The sequence below is a fragment of the Phocoena phocoena genome, chromosome 5, assembly GCF_963924675.1.
Source record: "Phocoena phocoena chromosome 5, mPhoPho1.1, whole genome shotgun sequence".
Taxonomy (NCBI): Eukaryota; Metazoa; Chordata; class Mammalia; order Artiodactyla; family Phocoenidae; genus Phocoena; species Phocoena phocoena.
The window spans coordinates 134,808,652-134,823,053 of NC_089223.1; the positions used below are offsets into that span (position 1 = coordinate 134,808,652).

The 14,402-nt window shown below is 42.7% G+C and overlaps 1 protein-coding gene across 1 annotated transcript; it reads right to left on the reverse strand.

The window, feature by feature from the left end:
• Positions 1–1,760: 1,760 nt before the first annotated feature.
• MGARP (mitochondria localized glutamic acid rich protein) lies at positions 1,761–13,835 on the reverse strand. The gene is made up of 4 exons (XM_065878242.1): positions 13,754–13,835; positions 8,485–8,588; positions 3,544–3,637; positions 1,761–2,203 (listed from the first exon to the last, which is right to left on the reverse strand). Exons 1-4 carry the CDS (start codon positions 13,833–13,835, stop codon positions 1,761–1,763), a joined length of 723 nt encoding a protein of 240 aa, XP_065734314.1.
• Positions 13,836–14,402: the final 567 nt, after the last annotated feature.

Consider the following 14,402-nt stretch of genomic DNA (forward strand, 5'->3'; position numbering starts at 1 on the left):
CTACCCTAGTTTACCATGGGTGAAAATCTTAGCAACCGCACTGCTACAGAAGGCCAGGGAATAGCAGTCCTCCACCTACCACCAGGGATGGGGTCCTCATCGCCATCCAGCTGGAGAGTGATACAATTCCAGAACCCTATTCTTAGGGTCTGCTTCCTGGGACCACATCCAGTACAATTATCTTAGGTGGAGTTCCTAGAAACAGAGCTTGAAACAGGAATTTGGAGGCAGGTGATTTATTAAAGGAGTGCTCCCAGGGGAATAGGAAGGAGGCAAGCGGGATAGAACAGGGGGAGAAAGCTAAGCAAGGATGTAATCTCAGCTGGAAACCAGCTTCGACTGGGAAGCTCTGCGTTGTCCCTCAGCGAAGGCTCCACCTTTTGTACCGCCAGAGTAGTCATCATCAACTGTGAGCTGCCTAGGGTGAGGTTGGGGGGGGGGGGGAATGTGTGACACTCAGAGCAGCTAGGATTAAATGTACTGGCCCAATTAAAGGGATCTAGTCAGAGCGCCAGTAGCATCCACTACCACTTCCCAACTTACCTGAGTAGCCGAAATCTTACTAGACCCTGCGTGATCTAGCCCACCCTTGCATAACCATTCTTTCTCTCTGAAATCGTCTCCACCGCTCTCCCTCTTTTTCATTCCACTTTAGCCACACACTGGCCACCTTGCAATTCCTCAAATTCTCTAGCATATTCATGTTTCAGATCCTTTACCCTTCTCAGTCCCCTCATCTGGGATGATTTTCCGCTGCTCTCCCAGCAGCCCCGCCCTGCCATGTCCTCATGACTAGGTCCCTTATACATCCTTCACATTTATACTCACAAGACAGCTTCTTAGTAAGGTCTTCTCTGTCTGCCCTAACCAACACTTATAATCCCTTTACTTTCATTATTTTTCCTTTCAAATACTTATCAGTATCTAACATACTATATAGTTGTCTTATTTATCTTGTTTATTATTTATATTTGTTTAGAGTATTTATATATACCCTAGAACATGAGCTGGGAAGGGTAGGAATTTTTATCTTTTTTTTTTTTTTAATCTCAACACTTAAAACAGTGCCTGGTAAATTACAGGTGCTCAGTTAACATTTGTTGACTATGGGAATGAATGAATGAATGACGACTGGCAAAAAGTGCCAGGATAAATGCTGCTTGAAGAGAATTAAACTGAAATGGAAAATACTGGCACAGCCTGCCGTGTAATATAGATGGGAGAATGGATACATATATTGCCCTATGCAGAGTTCTCCCTAGATTATGTTTTCTTTGATAACATTGCAATGTTCATGTGATGTTATGTGTGTATATTAGTATGTACTATTTATACATATAAATATTAGTGAATAATAATAGAAGCACTAAAGATTTTCCAAATTTATTTAAATGAGTTCAAATCAAAACTCAAGAATCTAGATTTACATACATTAAAGAAAGGTAAAATTATAGCAAAATTAAAGTGAATGCAGGTTGTATAGATAGCTCAATTCCTATGATATAAAATTTAAATCCACAGGTGAAACTCTTTAAGCTCTTTACATGTCATATTCTGATCCCAGAGAGTAGAAAACTATTCAGCATGCAAAATCTCAAATCTCTCGATCCTGAAATCTAGCAGTAGACACCCCAAATCCTCAAGGCACACTAACATTTTCTAGAAAAGAAGCCTTTTTAAAATCTAAGGTTACTGAAACTACAAAAACACCTATCAGACCCTCTGTGGCATTTTTTGCCCACGTGTCAATCAGCATGAGATTAGCCTTGGGCTGAGGCGGCCTCAGAACAAACACTGGCTTCTTCCTGTAAATCAGCCCCAGCAGAGGAGTCTGACTCAACTGGAGAATTTTCTTCCAGTTCAGCATATTCACCACAGCTTTCGTTCTCAGTTGTACCTTTATCACTATGGATGGCAACAGCTTCATCCCGAACTGCGCTGGTAACCTCTGACGTGGTTTCAGTGCTGACCTCTGCGGTTTCTCCCATCCCCGCATCTGTCGCCTCTGACCCAGTTTCACCACCAGCGGCAGTGGTCTCCTCGGCAGCAGCCTCCACGTTGTCTGGACAGGGGGAAGCCTCTTTGATGACTGCAACTGTAGCACTGGGAAGCTCTGCAGCATCCACCACCAGAGCTTCCACTAAAGGTACTTCGGGGGCTTCTGAACTGGCTTCCTCGGCACCCACAAGGTTCTCTTTTTCACCTTTAAAATTTAGTCCATTAAGCAAAGTATTAATTTAAAGAGCATGGGAAAACGGTGAGACACTGTGCAGTCATTTAAAAAAATGAGACAGATCAATAAGTACTGATATGACATGGTCTTCAAGGTAGTCTGTTCAGTGAAAAAAAAAGCAAGGAAACGAGCAATGTATACAGTATGGTACTATTTGTGTTAGGACAAAAGGAGGGTAATATAGACCTAGAGTTATATTTGTAGAGACCCTCTCCTGGAGGACACAAAGAAACTGGTGCTATTGGTTGCCTCTGGGGAGGTAAAATGAAGGGTCTGCTCTTCTGAAAACCCTTTTGAATCTGTTGAACTTAAGAAAATAATAATTTCATGTGATTATTTATTTTAAATACAAACCATGAAAATAAACAGGCAATGTGTCATGTGAAATAGCATGGAAAAGTAGCTAACTTACTAGCTGATGACTCGGAAAAGCCACTAGTCCTCCCTCAACCTCAGTTTTGTCATCTGTAAAATGGGGATATTAATAATACCTACCTCACGGAACTATTGGGAGGATTGACTACAATAATATGTATGAAGAGGGGTTTAAAACCAAGGAAGTGTTATGGAAATGCTGTATTTTATCATTATTACAATCAGCCATCTCATGATTATATTCAATAACGTTTACTAATGATATTCTGTTTCTTATTGTTCTCATGACTAAAAGGTTAAAACTGGTCCATGAGCAGCTGTTTTCTTTGTCCCTAAATAGTGATCATGGTATTTGATAATAATGGTCTTATAGTTGAGATGGAAAAAAGTATGGTTTAAAGCAAGCAGTTTAGGCAAGAAATATACATTAGGGTGAAAATGTCAAACTTCTGTTCTTACAAGTTGCCATTTTATCAGTCAGATCAACTGAGGGACTCAGTAGACATGACTGAATCTTCTAATGTCACCGCACACAGGTGGTCTTAGCCAAAACTGAAACAAAATTTGTTTCATGACTTAGAAAAAATTAACGAGAGAAATGAAAGGTCAAGCTGCTGAGAGAGACAGATACTAAAATTATGCCTGCATGAATGGAAACCTGAGTAGGGGAAAAGTAATATTACCACACAAAGAAGTCAAAGCTGCTGGTCAGCAGATTAAATGTGCAATGTTTTCATTTACCAAATGCTCTCATCCAAAACCTCTAACAATATTCTTTAGGCTTTGGTTGGACTTTCCCTTCCTGAATGAACTTCTACCCAGAGTCATTTTGGATTAAGTTAGTAAAGAAGCCAAAAACAAATACTGTCCATTGCTAGACTGAGATAATGAAAATCAGTGCCTCAAGGAAAAAGAAAAGAGTAAATTCACTTTACCTGGAAGTGGATGTAACTCTGCTTTGGTTTTTTCTTTCAAATTCGTTATATGATCGCTGTGTTTGGCTTTCTCTGAGGTGATTCTCTTGTAAGTCTGAAAGTAAATGTGTGCTTAGTTTATTTCTTGAGCTCTAAGATTCATCATGCCAAGTTTAAAGCTATCTACAGTTCAAACAGGAGAAACCAATACACACCATCTACTCTTTTATTTCCCCTCTGGAAATCTTTGTCAGTAAGTAGAATGCTTTAAAAAAGGAAAGAAACAAAATGTTCTAACAGAGGTCAAAGATAACTGAAAACACACAAGGTGGATAGATAAAGACCAAGAAGAAAAGAAAATTATGCTAGAATCAAAATATTCTGACAGGCATTTGTGTCAGAGTAATGGAAATTTATATGCACACAAAAACCTGTACACAAATGTTCATGGTAGCTTTATTTGTAATCCAAAAACTGGAACCAGTCCAGACGTCCTACAACCGGTGAATCGTTACACAGACTGTGGTACGTCCAGGACATAGGACACTACTCAGCCATAAAAGGGATGAACTATAGATACAGGAAACAATTTGGATGAACCTCCAGGTAAATTATGCTGAGTGAAAAAAGCCAATCTCCAAAGGTTGCACACCTTAGGATTCCATTTAGGTAACATTACTATTATTATTATTAATTTTTTTGGGTAATGTTCTTGAAATGACAAGAAATAGAGAAATAGAGAACAGATGAGTAGTTGTCAGGAGGAAGGGAGGGGGAGAGCAGGCGGGAAGTGAGTACAATTACAAAAGAACAATACATGGGACCCTTGTGGTGATGGGACAGTCTTGTCTCTTGACTGTGGTGGTGAATACACGAATCTACACATGTGATAAAATTGCTTAGGACTAAATACATGCACTTGAGCGTACACACACACACACACACACACACACACACACACACACAAGTGCATGTAAAGCTGGTGGAATCTGAATAAGGTCTATGGATCGTATCCATGTCAGTTTCCTGGCTGTGATATTGTTTTATAGTTAGCAAAGATGTTGTCACTGGGGGAAATGAGCTCTCTCTGTATTAGTTCTTATAACTGCAGGTGAAACTCAATTCTCCCGCAATGAAAAGTTTTCCAAAAGTCTTCCAAAATGACCCATTTGTAGACCCCAATGAAGATCCCTTAAGTCAGCTAGGTTTAGTCATTAAAAGCAGTAATATGACTGACCCACAGGTTACTTGAGAAACAAAACTGGTGATAAAGCTATCTTAATCTTAGATATAATGTGCAGGCCTCCTTTCATTTCAAAATCAAGTAGTATTCTCTGGCGTATTCATATTAGACAATGATATTTTAAAAATGAAAATCTCGGGCTTCCCTGGTGGCGCAGTGATTGAGAGTCCGCCTGCCGATGCAGGGGACACGGGTTCGTGCCCCGGTCCGGGAAGATCCCACATGCCGCGGAGCGGCTGGGCCCGTGAGCCATGACCGCTGAGCCTGCGCGTCTGGAGCCTGTGCTCCGCAACGGGAGAGGCCACAATAGTGAGAGGCCCGCGTACCGCAAAAACAAAAAAGAAAATCTCACTAGATAATATTGTTCATATTATCTCAGCTTAAAAACATGTTGGTAGATATTTCTCTCTTAGTGGCAGGTAGGATGACAGATTTTTAAAATTTGCATATTTATATGTAGTATTTTCTAAATTTTTAATCATTATAAACCTCATTAAAAGTTATCCTATGCAAATTACAAACCATTTTATAGTATGTTAAAATTAGACTGTGAAAATGGAAAACTCCATAAGCTCGGGGGTGGAAATGTTGCAAAAGTGGCCCTTGAACAAACCCTCAGGGTTTGAATTCTGACTTGAATCATCTGGCTTTGAAACACACAGAGCAAACAGGATCAGCAGGAATGACAGTCAACATCTTTGTATAACAGCAGGGCATATTTTCCTAGTGGGGTGGGAGCTCCTGACTTGTACACGGAGTCAGCACCCTCAGTTCTCAGTACAGTAAAGCTGAACCTGTGCCCAAGCTCATGTCCCTGAAATGGCCATCCCAGCCGCAACATCCCTAGGACATTAGTCTTATTGTTCAAGGGGCTAAAACACAATTTAGCTGCTAAAGCAGAATCAAAGAGATGTAAGAATAATTCACACTCATGTGTAACCCAGAGGATCTAGCTTTTCAAATCGAACAGTATCAAGCACAGAGTAGAAGAAAGGTCTATTAGAAGAGAGAGTCTCAAAATTAGACTTTGAAGTTATTTCCAAATGATATTTTGTATTTATTAGATGTAAGCATCTAAAATCGACCACAGCTTTCAGAAACCAGTCTGGCATTTTGCTCTCCCAAGATACCCAGACCCTCAAAAAACGGAAGTGACCTGGGCCTTTCTCAGATTTTCAGAGGCTCTGGTAGTAGATTTTACTTGGAAATGAAAAAGTGCTCTTGCCTAGGGAGCATCTGTGGATTCAATTCAGATTAACCTCATATAGAATTTATTTTAGTGCAGGACAAGGAAGGGCAGGGGAGGGCTAGAATATGGGTTTTTGAGTGCCTCAGGTTCTGTATTTCCTCCTGAAAGTAGCCTAAGGTTCTTGGGAATGAAGGCTTCCAATATTCCAGATAAAAACTACATAATCTGGGCTTCCCTGGTGGCGCAGTGGTTGAGAGTCCGCCTGCCTATGCAGGGGACACGGGTTCGTGCCCCGGTCCGGGAGGATCCCACGTGCCGCGGAGCGGCTGGGCCCGGGAGCCATGGCCGCTGAGCCTGCGCGTCCGGAGCCTGTGCTCCGCAACGGGAGAGGCCGCAACAGTGAGAGGCCTGCGTACCGCAAAAAAACAAACAAACGAAAAAACGACATAATCTTAGAGGTGGAAAGGGACTTAGAGATCATCACCTTGTCCAATTTCCACTCCCACTGTGAGAGAACAAGGCCAGAAAGAGCTCTCAGGCGTAGCCAGTTTCTAACCAGCCAGTTAAGGTTGCTTTTGCAAAGGAGGATTTAGCGGACTGCAGAGGTTCATGTCTGGCACTGGTAAACATGATTAGGGGTGTAGCGATGTCCAGATGAAATTCAGTCTTCCAGCTTCCCACATAATCACATGGCCTAGTTTAATCTGTTTTCCAGTGGCCTATATCCAACGATAGCAGCCCTAGGCAGTGAATTCAATATTAAGCAGTAGAAAGATGGTAAAAGCAAAGGAATCTGGGTATGAGTGAAAGCGGGTAGGTTAGTGGAAGACAATCATGTAAGTGACATGTTTGAACTTTCCTGGCTTCTTGAGGCTTTCACGTTTCTGAAGAGTAGGATATGTATTTTGCTTTCATTACCTACATAGTCCTTTAAACTGCTCCTAGTTAGGACTAAAAATCTCTTTATGCATATTTCTGTAAGGTCAAACCAAAAGGTAGTGATTGTGTAGTCTTATGGCTCCTGAAGAATATATACTTATTCTCATTTTATTCATAATAAAGATTAGATTTCGGTTTAGAAAGTTTATGGCAAAAGGAGGAATGATTCAGATCAATAGGATTCTTTATTTATTTAGTTTTGGCCCCACAATGCAGCTTATGGGATCTTAGTTCCCCAACCAGGGATTGCACTGGCCCCACAGCAGGGGAAGCGCCGAGTCCCAACCCCTGGACCTCCAGGGAATTCCTAGAATTATCTTATTAACTCACAAATGTTTCTCTTTTTTTTTTGAGCTCCAAAATCATACTATTAAAAGCTTTGTTTTATGGTGATTACTTGTGGGGAGTGGATAAGGAAGACCAGGGAGGAAAACATTCTTTTGATTTTATATATGTCTATTTTGAATTTTAAAAATATATATAGATAAATACTACTTAAAAAAAATAAAAGTAAAGGGCTTCCCTGGTGGCGCAGTGGTTGGGAGTCCGCCGGCCGATGCAGGGGACACGGGTTCGTGCCCCGGTCCGGGAAGATCCCACATGCCGCGGAGCGGCTGGGCCCGTGAGCCATGGCCGCTGAGCCTGCGCGTCCGGAGCCTGTGCTCCGCAACGGGAGAGGCCACAACGGTGAGAGGCCCGCGTAGTGGAAAAAAAATAAAATAAAAATAATAAATAAAAGTAAAGATGTAAAGCTAATAAAAAACTATGGAGACAGTTAAAAGACTAGGGGGAGAGAGGGAAGAATGAATGGTTGGAGCACAGGGCATTTTTAGGGCAATGAAACTATTCTGTGTGCTACTGTAATGGTGGATACATGTCAGTATATATTTGTTAAAACCCATATAATGTACAACACGGAGTGAACCCTCATGTAAACTACAGCCTTTAGTCAATAATAATGTATCAGTGTTGACCCATCAGTTGTAACAAATGTATCTCACTAAAGCGAGGTTGTTGATTTGGGAAAGGGGGGCAGAGGGGTAAGAGGAAGTATATGGGAATTCTCTGTACTTTCTGCTTATTTTTCTGTAAACCTAAAACTGCTCCAAAAAGTAAAGTCTATTAATTTATTTTTGGCCGTGTTGTGCAGCATGGGGAATCTCTGTTCCCTGACCAGGGATGGAACTCGCACCCCCTGCAGTAGAAGCGTGGAGTCTTAGCCACTGGACCACCAGGGAAGTCCCATAAAGTCTATTAATTTTTAAAACGTTTCTCTCTCAAAACAGTTCTTGTCAAATGTTAATAATAGTACCTACCTTAAAGGATTGTTGTAATAATTAAATGAGCCATGAGTCTGTCACGTGGTAAACACTCGAAGGTCAGCCATTAGTACTGTTAGTATTTATAATAACATTGTTTTTAATGAAAGTCATCCATAGTTAGTGGTATTAAGTATTTTATACTTAAAATTTTTTTTCATAATCTTGTATATTTAATTAATCCCATGTCTTGATCTTGACATTGCTTTGAGTTTTACCACAGGTTGTAAAATATATGAATTCCTGAGCACCAAGGTGATTAAAACACTTACATAATATCCACCAGCACTGACTGTGACACCTACAACCAGATAATAGATCATATTTGATCCAGATGATCCAGGGAATTTGTTAGATGACATCCAGCGAAGAGATGCTAGAAAAACAAGTTTAAACACAGTTAGCTCTACCACGGGCAAAACTATTTTAAATGATTACATCCAAAAAAAATTTTTTACCCCTCAGTGAACCTAGAATCTATTAACATCAACTGAATTTAGCTTAAAGGAATACAGTATTACAAGGTAGGGTAATAATTCCACTTGACATTTTCTTAATCTAATTTGATAATTACTTATGAAACCTGTCATCCTGATGCTTCGCATCATGCTTTACTTCGAAGGAATGCAGACGTGGGTAAGGAGAAATGACAAAGCATTAAACAATTTTAACAGTCAAACGAGAGCATGTGAGCAAAAGAAATCCACTTATTGTATATTCTACACCACAGGATTCAATGGAAAAGATATTTTTACAAAAAATTAATTAAATACATTTGTGCTTAAAGTTTATATGTTAAATAAAACATTTATGTTGAAATCCAACACATTTCTATAAATCTATATTACAAATGTAGACATAGAAAGAAACTCTAATTCTTCTAATATAAAACCTTTAAAGATGTGCAGATAGAAGCTTTTTAAAAAATTTTTTCAATTTATTTTTTAACGTCTTTATTGGAGTATAATTGCTTTACAATGGTGTGTTAGTTTCTGCTTTATAACAAAGTGATTCAGCTATACATATACATATATCCCCATATCTCCTCCCTCTTGTGTCTCCCTCCCACCCTCCCTATCCCACACCTCTAGGTGATCACAAAGCACCGAGCTGATCTCCCTGTGCTATGCGGCTGCTTCCCACTAGCTAGCTATTTTACATTTGGTAGTGTATATACGTCCATGCCACTCTCTCATTTCGTCCCAGCTTACCCTTCCCCCTCCCCGTGTCCTCAAGTCCATTCTCTACATCTGCATCTTTATTCCTGTCCTGCCCTCAGGTTCTTCAGAACCATTTTTTTTTTTTTTAGATTCCATATATATGTGTTAGCATACGGTATTTGTTTTTCTCTTTCTGACTTACTTCACTCTGTATGACAGTCTCCAGGTCCATCCACCCCACTACAAATAATTCAATTTTGTTTCTTTTTATGGCTGAGTAATATTCCATTGTATATATGTGCCACATCTTCTTTATCCATTCATCTGTCGATGGACACTTAGGTTGCTTCCATGTCCTGGCTATTGTAAATAGAGCTGCAGTGAACATTGTAGTACATGACTCTTTTTGAATTATGGTTTTCTCAGGGTATATGCCCAGTAGTGGGATTGCTGGGTCGTATGGTAGTTCTATTTTTAGTGTTTTAAGGAACCTCCATACTGTTCTCCATAGTGGCTGTATCAATTTACATTCCCATCATATATAAGCTCTTTTAAGACAAATGTTGCCATAAGGTCATATCTAAAATAGAAGGGCAATTTTGTACAAACTAATAGAAATAGATTAAGGTACTGTATTATTCTATTTAAATATATTAACTCTATAGTGCTAGAATTTGTATATACCAAATGCTATGGAATCGAAATTTTTATAATAGACTCAAAGCTAGAAGAAGCTTAAAGTTCATATAGCTCAAATTCTCTATTTTAAAGATAAAGAGGGACTTCCCTGGTGGCGCAGTGGTTAAGAGCCCACCTGCCAATGCAGGGAACACAGGTTTGATCTCTGCTCTGGGAAGATCCCACATGCCTAGGAGCAACTAAGCCCGTGCGCCACAACTACTGAGCCTGCGCTCTAGAGCCGGTGAGCCACAACTACTGAACCTGCATGCCACAACTACTGAAGCCCGCGCACCTAGAGCCTGTGTCCGCAACAAGAGAAGCCACTGCAACGAGAAGCCCGTGCACCGCAACTAGAGAAAGCCCGCGCGCAGCAACGAAGACCCAACGCAACCAAACATAAATAATAAATAAATAAATAAATTTATATTTAAAAAAAGATTATAACCGTAGGGACTTCCCTCGCGGTCCAGTGGTTAAGACTCTGAGCTTCCGATGCAGGGGGTGCAGGTTTGGTCCCTGGCTGGGGAACTAGGATCCCACATGCCGGAGGTACAGCCAAAAAATAAAAGTAAATAAATAAAACTAATCTTAAAAGAAAGAGTATAACCGTAAACACAACACACAAGGTCCCTAGCCTCAGAAAAGACGGAAAAGATATACAGGCGAATAATTGTAGACAAATAATTGCAATGCAGTATGACAAACGCTGTAATAGATGAAAGCAGAAGCAATAATAGCATGAAAACGCAGTGCAAGAACTCAGCTAGCTGGCTCAAGGTAACTGCCACGATTGAAAAGACGTGACCTGAGCTTTGAAGGAAAGTAGGAGTTTGTCAGATAAACAAGGGGAGGGAAAGTTGCATTGGAGGCAGAAGGCAGAGCGTGTGCAAAAGCATGAGACTCAGTGTGACTAGGAAAACTCAACGTATTTTGATGTGGCCTGACAGAGAAGAAGGGTGTAGGGACCTGGAAGAAGTTATGATTTGCAGAAAGCAAATCTCAAGACATTTGCACAAACTACAAATCTCCATAGTAGCAAAATTGGGAAGATTTTGTATATATGTTCTTAGTTTGGGTATAAATGATCATCTCTTAGAAAGGAACAATTTTTCCCTACAAATGCGCCCTGAGAGGCTATGGTAAGAGGTTATGTCTTTGACTTCTAGTGGAGCTTTTGTTGGTTTAAAAATACAGCTGTTATTAAATAGGGAATATATAGCTTTCATAGTTGGCAACCAGTAATAAATATCAAAAAGTTTTTTTAGGGCTTCCCTGGTGGCGCAGTGGTTGAGGGTCCGTCTGCCGATGCAGGGGACACGGGTTCGTGCCCCGGTCCGGGAAGATCCCACATGCCGCGGAGGAGCTGGGCCCGTGAGCCATGGCTGCTGAGCCTGCGCGTCTAGAGCCTGTGCTCCGCAACGGGAGAGGCCACAGCAGTGAGAGGCCCGCGTACCACAAAAAAAAGTTTTTTTAAATAGGAAGAAATAGAGAAAATTACAGAGGTTTAAGTAAAGACAAATACAATTATGGCAGAGTTATTTAAAAGAGCAATGAAATGGGAAGTAAATATTTGGTAAAGATTAGACAAATTTTAGCATATTCATAAATGTGAAACAGATATTTTAATTTTTGCAGAAGACTGTCTACACGAGAAAATATTTACAATATATTAAGTGAAAAGTTATAGCAAAATGATCTTTACAGGACTATCCCAGATTACGTACATTGTGGAAGCAATGTACATGAGAAAAAAAAATGCAGGAAGGGGGGTAAAATGTCTGGAACACCACGTACACTAAAATGTAGATAAATAGTGGTATTCACTAAGTGGTAGAATTACAGGCGACTTCTCGTTTGTCTTTCTGAGTTTTTTCGGTGATCTACTGTAAACCTAATTTATTTATTCATTAAAATTTTACATTTTTAAAAGCAAAAACCAGAGAACAAAATTTGATGAGGCACGGTTAAAATTTTATCCTTCAATAAACTGAAACAATTTCATTTTTCATCCAAATTGGAAGTACCAATACAAGGTTAATGTCCATGACCGAAGCCAAATTTCCAGTCAATTACAGTTCTGAAAATACATAAATGAATCAACACTACAGAAAAGTAATTAGATGAAAATGAGGAAAAGACCAGCACTGCTACAACCAGTATTGCTAACTACCTGTTCAGAATTTTCAAACTTCTTTTCTTTTGCCCCAAGTCGGGGAGGAAATTATTTGAAATATGTGTAGCTACCAAAGAAGGATGTGTATGCGTGTCCGTGAGGACGGTGAGGGTTGCGTTCAGAGAGCTCGAAAGGCCACGGTCAGGGCCTTTTCCATCTCCCCACCCCCAATCACAACAGCCCCGTTATCTTCTGAACTTTCAAAGGAATGGCTTCCCCCTATTTCACCAGCGAAAAGTCTGCTCAGTCTCACTCGGCATAGAGATCAAGGAAAACGAAGACTCCTTATTTCTGTTACTGGAGGCAACTTCTTCTCAGTAGCATTTTAAGAGAAAACTAAAGCTAGTTACACATACCCTCCTTCCCTCCCACCATCACCATCACCACCGCAGGCCTAATCAAAGTTGAAACAAATTGGCCATGGAATTTTCCGCAGGAGTCGTTCTCTTTCTCCCCGACTCCAAAGCAAGCCTTAGCAAGTGGGGCAAAGTGAAGGGAGAACTAAGAACTTTCCACGAGGTTGTCTAAGAGCCAGCGCCCCAGTCTGGGACGGAAAAGAGAAGGAAGATGCGCGACGACTAGGAAAGAGCCGGCTGGGGCAGAACTGTCCGCGAGCGCAAACCTGGGCGCAGGGCCGCCGGCGGCTGGCAGGGAAAATGCTCTCCTGCTCACACTTCAGCACCTACGATGGCCCAGGCCCTAGGCTAGGCGCTTTCGTGCGTATCAATTTTTAGTTAATAAGCTTCCAGCTCGCACTGCCACTTCCCCTTCAGGAAATTCGCTCCCTTTCCCCGTGCTTTAGAAAATCTACAGGTGATGGATACAGGGTGGGACGCAGCCCAACAGCTGGAGGGCTCCAGATCTCTCTGCAGCCCCTAAGGAAAGCGTTTCGAAGCCCCTTCCTCACCGGGGATGCCACGGCTCAGGCTCGGGGCTGCCGAGTCCTGGACAGGTCTTGAGTCTATTTACTCAGGAGCATTTACCCAACTTCTACGCGGCCGGCACTGCCTTCCGCGCACCCTGCCGAGCCCGCAGACCAGGGTCCATCTTCCCACCCATTCCTCGTGAAGTTGGAGAGCGCTTTGGGCCCTGTATTAAGACAAGGGGTAAGCTTTGCCGACTTTCGCCAGCCACTTTTCTAAGCGCTGTTAACTACATATTAACTCATTAAAACTCATTAGTGTCCCCATTTTGCAGATGAGGAAACTGAAGTGAAATCACTTGCCCAAGATCAAGATTCGAACCCAGGAAATCCAGTCCGGATCCAGAAGCCGCGCTGGAAAGGCACCCTACTTCCAAAGTCTCCAAGAATTTCGAGGTGATTTCCCGGCCACCCTCCCCCCTCTTCCCCGCACCCCCACCATCCCCATCCCTATCCCCAATCTCAGGCTTCTGCTGCCGGGGTTGGCTTTGGCCCACGAAGGGCAGGCGGGAACCGGCGCGCCCGCGCGATCTGTGCGCGAGGCACCTGTCCTCCTCAGGCTTGGACGCCGGGAGAGGCCCCCCGGGCCAGCGCCTGCGACTCACCGTCCTTCCGGAGCGGCGCGGGGCCTGGGGACGCCCGCAGAGGCAGCGCCAGGGTCTTGGAGACCGCCCTGCGGAGGTACATCGCGCCCGGCTCCCTGCACGCCGCTGCCGCTGTAGCCCCGCGGTGCTGCGGGGCGCGGGGAGCCCTGGCGAGCCCCGCCCCGGGGAGGGGCGCTGACCCCTGCCCGCCCCGCCCCCGCGGCCCCGTGGGGGATGTGCGCAGGGGTTGGTCGTGCGCACCGTCCTCCCTCAACCCAATCTGCAGGCTCTGTCGCCTTCGCCTGGGCCCGAGAAGCCGATGGTGGCATCTCGGAAAAGGGATGGAGAACCGAGAAGTCGCCGTCAGCTGCCTGCCCTGTACTGTTCCAGTCAGTGGGACTCCTCAGAGCAGGCTGAGATGTCTCGGGACTCGCATCCGGAATAAGACACAGACAAGATTTATCATGCCGTGTGCAAGCTGAACCCACTTTCTCTCACGCACTCCGCTAGCTTTCCTAGGAGTGGAAAGGGTAGCTGGAAGTTCCCTGGAGATGGAGGAGGGGGGTAGCCTCAGCCTCCCATTAGTGCTCTGGGTGATGTTCAGAATCCTAAGAAACTTCCCGCTTAATGGCTGAATTTCTAGGCAATTCACGATTACAATGACTTTTAA